General features: G+C 46.9%; 1 protein-coding gene across 1 annotated transcript in view; it reads left to right on the forward strand.

Moving 5' to 3' along the window:
- The window catches only part of LOC117358246 (cyclic GMP-AMP synthase-like), a 124,184-nt gene extending 110,655 nt beyond the window's left edge, over positions 1-13,529 (forward strand). Inside the window, exon 6 of the mRNA XM_033939941.1 lies at positions 10,874-13,529. Within this exon, the coding sequence (XP_033795832.1) occupies positions 10,874-11,234 (361 nt within the window). The 3' untranslated portion in view covers positions 11,235-13,529. The remainder of the gene's footprint in view (positions 1-10,873) is intronic.
- Positions 13,530-14,143: the final 614 nt, after the last annotated feature.

Genomic DNA, 14,143 nt, shown 5'->3' on the forward strand with positions numbered 1-14,143 from the left:
TGCCCCGGCGATGAGAAGGCCGATGACGAGGCACTCACCGAAATCGGGGCGGAGCGTTTGCAGGTTCGGCGTGATGCCGGGAGGACCGGCGTCGCCGGTGTGGCAGGAGGGCGCTCAAGGGAAGTGGAAGGCTTCTTAGCCGGCTTACCTGGTGCCACCGACCCCGAGGAAGGATCAGGCGGTGTCGAAGTAGTCGGTGCCGACTTTTGCGATGACGTTAATGGCGCGGCTGATTCCATGGCAGATCCGGTGCCGAAAAGAATATTTTGTTGGATCTGTCTATTTTTTAATGTACGTTTTTTAAGAGTAGCACAGCGGGTGCAGGTGTCAGCCCGATGCTCTGGACTCAGGCACTGTAGGCACCAATTGTGCGGGTCAGTGAGAGATATCGGGCGTGCACACCGCTGGCACTTCTTAAAGCCCGGCTGAGGGGGCATGAAGGGAAACACGGCCTCCGCAAAATCAAAACCGGAGGCCTGTATGGTGACAACCGGCCCCGCTGGGGCCGGTTCGAAAAATAAAGAGAAAACAAAGGTTTTTTTTTTTTTGGAATTTAAAACGAAAAAGAAACCTGAAGGTAAAAGAAGAAAAAGGAAGACAAAAACGCGAGCGGGAAGGCAAAATCCGATATTTCAACGGCCGTTGAAAAATACATGCGTCTTCTTCGCTCTGCGGAAACGAAGAAACTGGGGACCACGCTCTCCTTCGTCGAGCGGGAAGGCACCCGCGCATGCGCGGTGCGGCCAACTAGAACTTTCTAGTTAAAAGTGTCCGTACCGGGGCTCTGTCGGTGACGTCACCCATGCGTTAAGAATATGCTGCCTGCTTGTCCTGGGATAAACCATAGTACCAACCAGTATAAACCAACCCCACCTCATCACAAAACCCACCCCCTCCAACTTTGACATTCAGTTAAGATAGTATTAATTAATTCTGACTGGGATATAATGCTTGGATTCTTGTTAAGCTAAAGGGCTGTAAGAGATTCTATCAATACCATATAAATATCAATTCAAATAAGCGCACCAGCCATGCAGAGGAGGGTTTTTCAGTGATTTCCAATATTTACATAAAGCCCTCCTGGCCACTACCCAACACACATAGGACTGAATACTATACAGGAGGTAGTCCTGCACTACCCCTAAGAAATACCAGGGGGTTTCATAGAAAAAGACATCCCAAATATTATTGTCATCTCTTTCGATATCATCCCCCCAAAGTGCTTAGCAACAGGACACTCCCACCAACGATGGAAAAAGGTACCAGGTGATCCACCACATCTCCAGAAGCTATCTGAGATGTTGGGATTCATTTTGTATAATTTAACAAGAGTATAATGCAAGCAGAATAATACTTTCAGATTTGCTTCTTTGATAGCAGCCAATTCAAAGAATTTAAAGGCTTTAGCCACAATCTCAGACCACTGAGCACCAGAGAAAGAATGAAGATCCCTTACCTAGGCCTATGGCAATTAAGCAAACCACTGGTAAATAGAGACAGCATAGATAGAAGAAATGAACCCTTTAGCCCCATGTGACCATAACATCTCCTGCTTATCAACTTCCTACTCCAATTGACTACCCACTACTTTTTTTTTTTTTAAATATAATTTTTATTGAACTTTACCCCAATGAAGGAACAACAGGGAAAAAACAATCAATACAACAATGCTTCAGGAGCATGCATGAACAGCAGAAAAATACAAATATCAATGAATCCCCTCCAGAAGACAAGAGGTCCCGCCCCCGAGAAGCAAGGATGGACAAAGCAGCCCCCCCCCCCCCAAGAGAACATCTCAAGAAATGCAGGAGCAAAACCTCAGTGCAGCACCCACACGAAGGGAAAAATTCACATTTTAATATAGATAAAGGTCCCCCCTACCCCAACCAGCTACCCCTCCCACCCAGGAAACAAAGAGCCCCTCCACCGCCCCTCCCCCTGTGGTTCAAGCCAAAAAGAAAGAACTCCCATCCAGACACCGCACACAAAATCAGACAGCCACTTGCGTGTTAGCAAGGAGCGCACGCCACAAGGCCCAATAAGATTTTCGCATGGCCCTCTGATCTCGACATTCCCCTCTAAATTCCCAGCCCACCAGTTCCTTCATGAAATTCATCCAGGCTCCCCAAACCGGTGCACCCTCCTCCATTCACACACGCAAAATCTGTTTTTTAGCCAACAGAAGGCCTAAAACCAAAAAAATGGCATTGATCCTGCGTAAGACCCTGTGCAGACAACTCCCCCTCGTGGCCCAATACCAGAATCTGGTACGACCATTGCACAGAGCGCTGTAGCACCTCCTGCAGCGTTGCAAAGACCCCATTCCAATAGGAGCATAGAGCCTCACATTCAACCAGCATATGCAAGAGAGAGCTCTGAGCATGCTTGCATCTTCTAATACACTCTGCAGACTCCCACAGACCAGCCCTGACCCCCTGCTGCCTCGTAATGTAAGAGCGATGCAGAATTTTAAACTGCATTTCCTGCAGCTGGGCACACCAGGGTCTTTTAGCCGTACCTATAAAGCACTCCCGCAGGAAACAAACAGAGATATCATCCCCCAGTTTCAAGACCCAGATCCGAGCCTAATGAGGTGCAGCGCGCGCTCATCTCTGCCAAATCTGTACCAAGTAGACACCGAATTGGCAGAGGGAGGAAGGTGCAGGAAAAAGTGATCAGATTTAATAAAAGAGCCCCCCAGGGGAGACCGGACCAGCTCGCAAAGATAGTAATGTCGCAGCTGTAAGTAGGTGTAAAAGAGCTGAAGCGGAACCCCCCAGCGGAGTCTCAAATCGGTGTGGGAAGGAAACCGGGCCAGGCAAGAACCCTCCACACAATGGCCCAAGAACCTCCCGTGTCTGAACCAAGACTCTCCCCTGGCCTCATCAACCACTCCCGGCCGAAAATGAGGATTACCCCGAAGCGGAGTCACGGCCCAATTTCCCTCACAGCCCCCTACGTGTCTCCTCCACCAAACCCAAGCTTTATGAAAAGCGTCCAGCCAAATTTTGCACCCTGAGGGTACCCCCCACCGCCAATTATTCACTGAAATGTATGCCATGATGCTGTAAGGCCGGATCCAATGCTCCAGAAACCCCCTTGGTGCAAACTTAGCTCCCTGAGTATGAGCTTCATGGATCCAGTGAAAAAGGGTGGCAACATTATATAGCTGAAGGTCAGGCAAGGCCAGGCCCCCTCGCTCCCTCCCCTGAATCAGCTTCTGGTAACTAATGCGTGCCCTACGGGAGCGCCAAATGAAGGACCCTATAATAGATCGAAACAAGCGCTCATGAGCTCATTGCGCACCCAAAAGGGCAGCATCTGGAGGGGGTATAAGAGCTTGGGTAATAGCACCATTTTGACCAAAGCAATCCGCCCCATGAGGGAAAGCAGAAAGTCCCACTACCTGGTACAAGAAATTCGAAAGCCCTCAATCTTCGCAACTATACTGGAAGAATACACCCGCACCCAATCGGCACTAAGAAAGATCTCCAAATATTTCAAGTCAGTGGTGGCCCAACAGAGTGGGAAGTCCGGGAGACTGCGAGAAGCTGAGACCGCCAGTGCCTCCAACTTCCTAAAGTTGATAGACAGGCCAGAAAAAGAGCCAAAAAGACGAATCAGGTCTATGATACGCGGGAAGTGAGTAGAAGCGTCACTGATGAAGAGTAACATGTCATCCGCAAACATAGCAATACGGCACTCCTGGCCAACCACCGGAATGCCCGCCAAAAGCAGGGATTGGCAAATGTGAATAGCTAGGGGTTCTAGTGACAAGATACATAAAAGCAGGGAATCCCTGCCTGGTCCCTCGATAAAGGGAGAAAGGACACATCAGCTCGCCATTAATTAAAAGCTGCCCATGGGAGCCGTGTAGAAAGCCCTGACCCACTGTTGTAAAGAGCCCACAATACCAAATCTCTGCAAGACCCAGAACAGATAGTCCCAAGTGACTTTATCGAAGGCCTTTTCGGCATCCAAACTGGCAAGGAGATCATTGCCAGCTCGAGTACAGCTCTCCCGCAAAGCCTTTAAGATATTGGCGATGCAAAACGACTGGGCACAAAGTCCACTTGGTCGGCATGAATCAGAGAAGGGATCAGTGCCCCCAGTCTCCGAGCCAGTATGGAAGTCAAGATCTTCATATCTTGGTTCAATAGAGAAATAGGTCGATAAGAACCAACCTGCTCAGGGTCCTTGCCGGGCTTGGGCAATACAACCACCGTGGCATGACATTGTTCTGACAACAAAGCACCACCCCGAGAAACGTCACTAGCCATGGCTGCCAAAGCCGGGCTAACCTGCAACTTAAGCATCTTGTAGGCCTGGGTGCCTTTGCTAGCTTGAGATGGCTAATATCCTCATGAAGCTCAACAACACTCCCAGGCACATTGAGAAGGTCCAAAGCCTCAGGGGACACCCGAGGAATGTCAAAGGCCCTGAAGAAAGCATCCCTACCAGAGATATCATAGGGGCTGGTGCTGTAGAGATCAGTATAAAACTGCACAAACGCCTGTTGAATGTCCTGGGAATGCGTGAGCGGGTGACCCCCTACGTCTCGCAACTGAGAAATATGGGACACTTTCCGCTGGGGGCACACCAAATTCACGAGAAGCTTGCTAGCCCTCTCACCCCAACAGTGCAGTCTATACTTATAAAACTGAATGTGTGAGAGGGCGCGGGCAGACAGAATGGCATCTATCTGCTTCTGGACCGCCAGGTAAGATTGCTGCTCAGCACCCTGAGAACCAGTGGGTCGAGCGCAAAAGGCCTGTCTACAAACTCGCAAACGGGCAGTGAGATCCACCAACTCCGCCTCCTGTGCCTTCAGCTTGCTGGCAGTATAGGCAATGATTTTACCACGCGGGAAAGCTTTCGCAGCCTCCCAATATACAGTATGGGACACATCCCCCGTGTCATTAAAAGAGACATACTCCTCCCAGGCCTCCAATCAAAAAGGCGCGAAAGGCCCCGTCCAAATATAAAGTAGGAGTACCTGCAAGCGGAGGCACACCACCATGGCCGAATGATCAGAGAACACTGCATCTATGATAGAGGTCTGGAAAACCCGACCCACCCAAGAAGTCGGAACTAGAAAATAATACAGGATAAGCTATCATGTACTCTAGAGTGATAGGTGAAGTCCAACTCCCCCGGATGAAATGTACGCCAAGTATCAAGAAGATCCAATTCCTGCAAAAGAAAATTGATCCCCCTATGGGCCTGGCCCATCTGCAAAGGCCTCGGCGGTTTACAGTCTACACTGGGATTACTGACCATGTTAAAATCTCCTGCCACTAGGAGTTGGTACCCCATAAAGGAGAAAATTTTAGCCAACAAAGTCGAGAAAAAAAGAGTGGGAATATATGTTGGGGGCATACAAGTTGCACATCAACACCTTCCTCCCTTGCAATTCGCCCGCCAAAAGAACATAGCATCCCTGCGGATCCTGTACAATCAAGGGCTTTATGTACCAATATTGCAACCCCCCTCTGGCGAGTATTATACGACGCATAGGCTACATCCCCCACCCAGTCTCTCTACAGCTTACCATGCTCAGCCGCCGTGAGATGGCTCTCCTGGAGAAAGGCAATCTGAACACGCTCCTTTTTCAGATAGAAAAGGATTTTAGTCCGTTTAATGGGAGAATTAATGCCTGCCACATTCAGAGTAAGAAAGGTGACATCAGCCAGTGTCTAGAGAGCAAAGAGGGCATGAATAAGAGACATAGGTAGACAGAAAGAGGCCCCATGAGACCCCCCAGCCAGGTTCCACCCTACCAGGCAGAAAGAACCACAGAAGAGAACCCCCACCCCCACACCTCCCCTACCCAAACCACACCACACACTCGTAACCCACATCCAGAACACACACAGTTCCCAACACATACATCCCCACTGCAGCCCACCCAGTCCCCTACCTCCCCAACCTCCCCCATGGAGGACGAACCAAACCACCCCAAGACCCACAGGAAAGCACCGTACCACCCCAGAATCCCACTTCCCCAAAACCAAAGGATAAAAAACATCCCTATATGCCTTACTCCCGCCCCTCCCCCAGCCTAACCAACATACCATGGTTAATAATAATAATAACAACAGCTTATATACGCAATACCGTGAAGTTCTATGCGGTTTACAAAGATTAAGCAAAGGTACAAATTGATTGACTTTAAGAGGGGAGGAAGAAAGAGGGTTAATATGACAGGAAATCCATTTTTAAGGAGGGAGTGATCAATAGAACAAGTTAATCGCTATAGAACAGAACAGTGCAAATACAAAATACAATGCAAAATGACATAAAACACAGGTATCCTGTCCAGCCCAAGGCAATACACTGCCATATCAGAGTGGGCACTCGAGCCATGAAGAAAGTATACCACAAGGGAGCAGTTTATATAGGCAATATCATGGCCCCCAGACAGCTCAGTGACAGCCAGAGCCCCTCCTGTGTGGTGGTTCGGGGCAACGCACAGTACAAAGCAATACAGTACAGCAGTTCAGGCCCAGCCAAAACCCAAGTGAATACACACACCATCTTCCATGGAAGAAAAGGCAAAAAGCCATCCGTGCCATCTATAGATACTGGCGGCATGTACAGCCAGGAAACCACAGTTACTTACATTAACAGGTGTTATCCAGGGACAGCAGGCAGATATTCTCTACACGTGGGTGATGTCATCAACGGTGCCCCCTAGCGGACGTTCTCGCAAGCAGACTTGCTTTAAGATCTTCAAGCTTGCGAGTGTACCGCTCATGCACGAGTGCCCCTCCCGCCCGACTCAGGGCATGCGTCTCCTCAGCGTGGTCTCAGTTCAGATAGCTAGCAAAGAAGCCAACCCGGGGAGGTGGGTGGGTTGCGAGAATATCTGCCTGCTGTCCCTGGATAACACCTGTTATGGTAAGTAACTGTGCTTTATCCCAGGACAAGCAGGCGGCATATTCTCTACATGTGGGTGACCTCGAAGCTAACCAAAAAGGGAAGGTGGTAGAGTTCGCAATTTAAGAGAACAGATGTTGCAAAACTGACTGGCCAAAATGGCCGTCACGCCTGGAGAAAGCATCCAGACAGTAGTGAGAGGTGAAAGTATGAACCGAGGACCAAGTGGCAGCCCTGCAGATTTCCTCCACTGGAGTCGACCGGAGGAAAGCAACAGATGCCGCCATCGCTCTGACCCTGTGTACCATGACTTGATCCGGCAGGGAGAGACCAGCCTGAGCGTAACAGAAGATACAAGTGGCCAACCAGTTAGAAATGGTCTGCTTAGAAACAGGGCGTCCCAAACGATTGGGATCAAAAGAGATGAAAAGCTGAGAAGCAGTCCGATGAGGTGCAGTGCGCTTCAAGTAAAAGGCCAGCATACGCTTACAGTCAAGAGTATGCAAAGCCACCTCTCCAGGGTGAGAATGGGGCTTCAGAAAAAACACCGGAAGAACCACGGACTGGTTGATATGAAAGTCCGAAACAACCTTAGGTAAGAATTTAGGATGGGTACAGAGAACCACCTTATCATGATGGAAAACAGTGAAAGGCGGGTCCGCCACCAAAGCCTGGAGCTCACTGACCCTATGAGCAGAAGTGAGCGCAATAAGTAACACAACTTTCCAAGTGAGATACTTCAAGTGAACCCGAGCAAGCGGCTCAAACGAGGCTTCATCAAAAGAGAAAGAACCACGTTAAGGTCCCAAACCACAGGTGGAGGCTTAAGAGGGGGATGAACGTGGAACAGACCCTTCATGAACCGGGATACCACAGGATGAGCAGAGAGAGGCGTCCCGTCGATCGGCTGATGAAAAGCAGCAATGGCACTGAGGTGGACTCGAATTGATGTGGATTTGAGACCAGCACCAGATAAGTATAACAGTTAATCCAGCACAGAAGACAAGGATGCAGATTGCGGCTCCTGATGCAGCGAAGCACACCAAGAAGAAAAATGGGTCCACTTCTGAAGGTAACATTGGCGAGTGGACACCTTCCAAGACGCCTCAAGAACATCCAGGACCCACTTCTGTTCACGGGCTAATAAAAATTGTTGCAGTTGAATGGGATCCCAGAAGGCAAATTCAGTATCTTGTATCTTAACCAGACATTTACAAGGAAACTTTAAATAAAAAGATGCCTCAAGTGCCAATACTCTAGTTCTCAATTTCAGAAATTCTTTTCTTCTGAACTGGGTAGCTCTTGAGACATCAGGAAATATACTAACCAAATCCCCACAGAACTTGGTCAGTCTATTTTTAAAATAAAGTTTCATTAACAACATTTTATCTGTCTCACTCATACATGGTTTTTTTTTTTTTCCTTTCTTTCATTCTTTAATGAGAAATTAGGTTAGGAATGTCCATGTCCTAATTTAGTAGGGAATGATTTGGGTTCATTGGAATTCAACCCATTTCTTTGTTTTCCTTTAAAACTAAGTTAGTAAATAAGCAATATGTTTCCCCATTTTGTGGGCTTGTAAAGGATTGTTTTTTGTATTGTTTGTTGTATTGAAAATTTTGTATGGAATACCTTTTTTTCCTTGATATCTTTTGATATTGTAAATGTACTAAATTCAAAAAAAAAAAGAACATCCAGGACCGACTGAAATAACTGGAAAGAGGCCATCAAGTTTCGAGGAACCAAGCTGTTAAGTGAAAAAGACTAGGCTGGGATGAAGCAGAGATCCCTGACTCTGCGTAAGCAGCAAAGGAAAATCAGGTAGAAGAAGAGGCTCCCGGACACTGAGTTGCAGCAGAAGGGAGAACCACGGTTGTCTGGGCCACTGAGGAGCAATCAGAATCATGGTGGCTGAGTGGACTTGAGTATGACGAGAGTCTGCAGAATCAGGAGGAAGGGAGCCTGCAGGCTCAGACTGGAATTGTCAAAAAGACGGCCCAGGCTTCGTCGGAGCGGGCGGCTGGGTCTTAGGAGGACGCTGCTGCTGCGGGCATCTCTGGGGCAGGCAAGAGAACGCAGGAGTAGATTTCTATGGATATCGCCGAAGAGGAATCTTGTACTAATGAGCCGGCGGAGTTTTTGGCTTGAGCCTCACCATGGAGGTGAAAGACCGCTCATGCTCTGAAAGGCGTTTGGTGGCAGCCTCGATGGAATCATCAAACAGCTCGTTCCCCACACAAGGGAGGTTAGCCAGACGATCTTGGAGGTTGGGATCCATGTCCACAATCCGGAGCCAGGGTAAGTGATGCATGGTGACCTCAAAGGCCGTGACCCTCGAGGACAACTCAAAGACGTCGTAAGCCACCTGAAACATATAGAGACGGAGCTGAGAAAGGGTCTCTTGCAGAAGACGGAACTCCTGCCTATGAGGAGCAGACACGTCAGACTGGAACGAGAGGAGAGCGTCCACACAGTACCTGAGATAGGACGTGAAAGTTAAGTTAAGTTATAGTTTAGAACTCGGTTCGCCATCATTGAGTTTTGATAAAGATGGCGTCCAAACTTGTCCATCGTACGCCCTTCCCTGCCCGGAGGGATGGCAGCGTAGACCTTGGAGGAGGTTAGATTTCTTCAAGGAAAACTCAACCACCAGTGACTGATGGGAAAGCTGCGCATTCTTGAAACCCTTGACCGGGACCATCCGGTAACGGGACTCCATCTTGGAGGGAATGGCAGTGACGGCATAAAGAGTCTCCAAATTCCAGAGGAAAGTTTGCCGGAGCACCTGATGCAAAGGCGTGGCCTCAGTTCTAAGTTTTTCGCGGAGCCAGAAGCTCTGCTTCCTTGCTCTGCGCGAATTTGTAGTGCCTCTGCATCGCGGCTTGCTTTTTGTGTTTTCGAGTGTGTCGCTATGCTGCGCGTCGTTGTTTTGTCAAGTTCCTTCCTATTTTGGGGGGGGTTTCTTACCGGGTGGTAGGTTTTTGTCAGGCCACCTGGCTGTAATTTTTCCTATGTCCCGGCCTCTGTCCGGGTTTAAGAACTGCACTAAGTGCAACCGGGTGATCTCCATCACCGACCCCCATCGTTGGTGTGTGGAGTTCCTGGGTGCTGATCATCGAGCCGAGTCTTGCCCGCATTGTGCTACACTCCAATCCCGGGCTCTTCGTTGGCGTGTGGCCAAGATTCAACTTTTTGGCTCCATGAAAACTGAGGGAACGGCCTCGACCTCGGCCCCGGTTGTCGGGGCCTCGGCTTCGAAGGCCTCGACCTCGATGAAGTCGCCCTCGACCTCAAAGGCTTCGACCTCGGCTCCACCTGTCGCCCTGGCCTTGGGTAAGTTTCCTCTTCCTTCCTCAGGTGTGCCAGCGAAGAAACCGACCCTGGAGTCTCTTGCGAGTGCCGCATCCTCGGCCTCTTCGAGACATCATGCTAAGCGTGCCTCCTCACTTAGGGAATACTCTTCCTCGAGGTCGCCCCCGAAGGAGCGCACTGCTGCACCACAACTCCAGAATCCTCTGGTATCGGTGCCTATGTTTGAGGACATGCTTAAGGCTATCCTTACCATGCAGATTTCCTCTGTTCTGGGTCAACTGGCCCCGGCCTCAACCTGGCCTCCGTCTGACCACCCTGGGCGCTCCCCCTACAATCCTACCCTACAAATGTTTGCTCTAAGCGTACATAACACTTTGGCTCTCTAGTTCAAATTGCCATTCCTACAGATGGTGAATCTGTGCAGCTTCATAATATGCCCTCAAATCTGGAATTCCCACATCCCCCTTCCATCTTATTTTTGAAAAATATGTACCGGTACATCCCTATATTTGGCCTGATGTCCTCGGAGAACATCTGCTACAGGTAAGTAACTTCACTTTCAGGTTACGACTAGCTAGCAGTTTTGTAGCTGGAAAGGTTGTACATTTGCCATAATTTTGTCATTTATATTTGAAGTATCTTACAATAACAAAGTTTTTTTTCTGTCTTTTTTTCCCTCCAGAAAATTCTGTTTGAGACTTTTGAAGTGTCTTTTGCAAAATCTTCAAGAATATGATAAAAGCAAAAAATTGGATAAGTTCTGTTCATATCATGTCAAAACCACATTTTTCCATTCATGTGTCAGTCGACCAACTGATCAACAGTGGCAAATGAATGACCTCAGTGAATGTTTTGAGATGTTTTTGGATGACTTCGTAGAACGCTTGAAGAAGAGAGATCTTCCACATTTTTTTATCCCTAGTTTCAATCTTTTTGACTCTAGAGAAATTGATGAAAACAACTTTAAGTCCCTTCTGAGCAATATAGAATATGAGCGAAATAATAAATTTCCAATTTTTCAATTATTCCCTAACAACATTTGAACCATTAATCCAATTACCTAGTATTTAGAATCTCTTGTTCTTTTCTCTTGACAAATATGATTGTATTAGCACCCTCCACTATTGTAATCTTACTTTTCTGGGTTGTCCTCAGTACTTACTTACACAATTGTAAACAGCACAAAATACAGCTGTTCAGCTGATTTTTTTCATTATTATGATCATGTAATTGAACATTACTTGCAATTAGGGCTGCATACTGATTAAAATTTTTAATCACACAATTAATTGCATAAATTGTCCCTCTTACATTTCCACCTGTACAGTGCAACATACAGACAGGAGATGTAAGTTCTCATACTCACATATTTCAGTTACTAAACTGAAAATAAAATCTTTTTTTTTACCTCTGATTTCATTTTTCCAATCATGTTCCCTGTCTGTGCTCTGAACTTTGATTTACTTCTTGCCTTATATACATCTCTCACATTCAACTTCCCTTCCATTATTTCTTCCTTCTCATATCCATCTGGTCTCTCTTCCCTTCCTTTTCATCCATGGGCACCATCAACTCCAGTCTTCTCTCCTCTCCCCATCATCTTCTCTGTTCCCTTCCCCTCCATGGGGACCATATATTCTTTCCTCTTTCTCTTCCTTTCCCTGTTCCTCTATGAGCACCATCTCCTTCATCTCCCTCCCCTTTTTCACCATGGGGATCATCTCCTTCATCTCCCTCCACTCCCTTTTTTGGGGATCATCTCCATCTCCCTCAAATTTCAAGTTTACTATAATTTGATATCCTGCAAATCAAACAATGTCTAAGTGGTACACAATAATAATAATCTAAAAGAAAAAAAAAAGAATAAAATATACAAAAAAAGACAACACAACCATTAGTGATAAAAGAAGGGGATGGATAACAGATTAGGGTAGGTCTGAGTGCACTGGCCAGTAATTTTAAACTCACTATACTGTAAAGAAGTAATATTAAAATAGTTAAGAATAAGCATCAGTAAATAAAATTTTAAGATCTTTTAAAAAAAATATTAAGCAAACTTTGAGTCTAAAATGGGTAGAAGCAGGTTCCATCTCCCTCCCAACCTCTTTATGGGGACCATTTCTTCCCTTCTCCCCTCCCCAGCGATGTAGTAAGGAAGTGTGGGGAGGGCAGACCATCCCAGACACTGTCTTTGGGGGGAGGCACCAGTGCCTCTCTTCCTCTCCCCTGCTTTCCTTTTTAAAATGTTCACCAGTGCGAGCAGCATCTTCCACCGGCTCCTCGCGCTGGTCTCGGCTCCCTTCTAACATCACCTCCTGGTCACAGGACTGGACGTGATGTCAGAAGGGAGGTGAGGCTGGCGTGAGCAGAAGGTGGAAGATGTTGCTTGCACCAGTGAACATGTCAAGAGATACGTGGAGGGCACAATGCTTTGGTCTGAGTCTTCTTCCCATTCCCCCTGACTGACATATTTTTCTCAGGGCTGTTCCCCCCCTCCCCAACCAGCATAGTTTTCTTTCTCGGTGCTCCTGCAGCTTTTTCCCCTGTCTCCCCCTCCCCTGTATTCTTTCATGCCTCCACTTCAGCAGCCTTTTGTCTCCTGCCTTTACTCCAGTATCTCATCCCTCTCCCCCTGGTGGCCCTCTGATCTTGCCTGTATACAGTCTGCTCCACACTCTAGCCAGAGCCCTCCTGCTCTAGTGCCCTGCCTGCAGGAAATGGAAGTATCATTAAGAGGAGGGTAGACTCTGGCTAGAGTGGAGCAGCTTGTATGCAGCCAAGATCAGAGGGCTGCCAATGAGATACCAGGAGGATGATCAGCAGGCATCAGGAAACAAAAGGCTGCTGAAGTGGAGATAAGAGAACAGGGCAGGGCTGAAGCTAAAGGAGGAAATGGCCTGAATTGGATACTTCTTCAATTTAATAAAAATATTCTGGTACATGTGTCAAACCTTAAAAAAGGAAGTCATATTGAGCATTGGAAAATAAATAACTAATAAAAATAGTGCACATTTAATTTTACTCACCACCAAATTTCCCTGTCCTACCCCACCTGGCTACTTTTCCATGTCACCTAGAGGAAAAAATTTCTGGGGAGAACACTGCATTTATGTAACATGGATTGACTGTATGCTGTTATAAGTTAGCATCATATTGCCTCAATGGGTTAATAAAGGAATGTTGAGAGATAAGTAAGAGTTTTAGTTTCACTGTCCTGATAAGTATATGTTATTTTGTTTGATGTATGGTTGGTCATTATATTATGTATGTTACTTTGCACATCACTTCGATTGTAAGCGGTTTATAAATCTTTTAAATAAATAACTGTATGGAGGGTGGACCATATGTTGTCGCCTGATTGTTTGTGTTGCTTCACTGTTAATAAACATATGTTTTTAGCTACTTTACAAATCTCTTCAGGAGGAATTGCCCTTGTATCCACCCAAAGATGTCACACTTCTAGTAGAGTGTGCTTTCAAGGCAAAAGACAGCTGTTTTTCATAACTAATGTACACCATATAAATCCACCTGTAGATGGTTGCCTTAGATGCAGGCCTGCTTAGTCTCACCTGAGGAGTAGTGGCTCGTGGCCAGTAGGGGGTGATGTCTATGGGACGGTAATGGAATGGACGTCAGGACATGACAGTGCAGTATTTTTGTGGAATGTTTCTACAAAAGTGCCGGTTTTTCGTATGATTCTGGGTAACTCTAGTTAGATACAAGCATATGTGTTAGTTAAGGCCACACCCAATAGAAGCGTACAAAAAATTGGTGAATAAAAATCTGAATATGGATGTAGCCAAGGCCATAAAAAAAACGCACTACAGATTAATATTAAGGAAAAGCATAAAAATATTCTTTTTATGTACTTTGCTATTAGGCTAGATCATAAAGGAAATTAGGATATACATGGACTCCATTTTGTTCTCTGTCTTTCTGTATTTTCTGCTTG

Source organism: Geotrypetes seraphini, chromosome 3 (assembly GCF_902459505.1).
Source record: "Geotrypetes seraphini chromosome 3, aGeoSer1.1, whole genome shotgun sequence".
Classification (NCBI taxonomy): domain Eukaryota; kingdom Metazoa; phylum Chordata; class Amphibia; order Gymnophiona; family Dermophiidae; genus Geotrypetes; species Geotrypetes seraphini.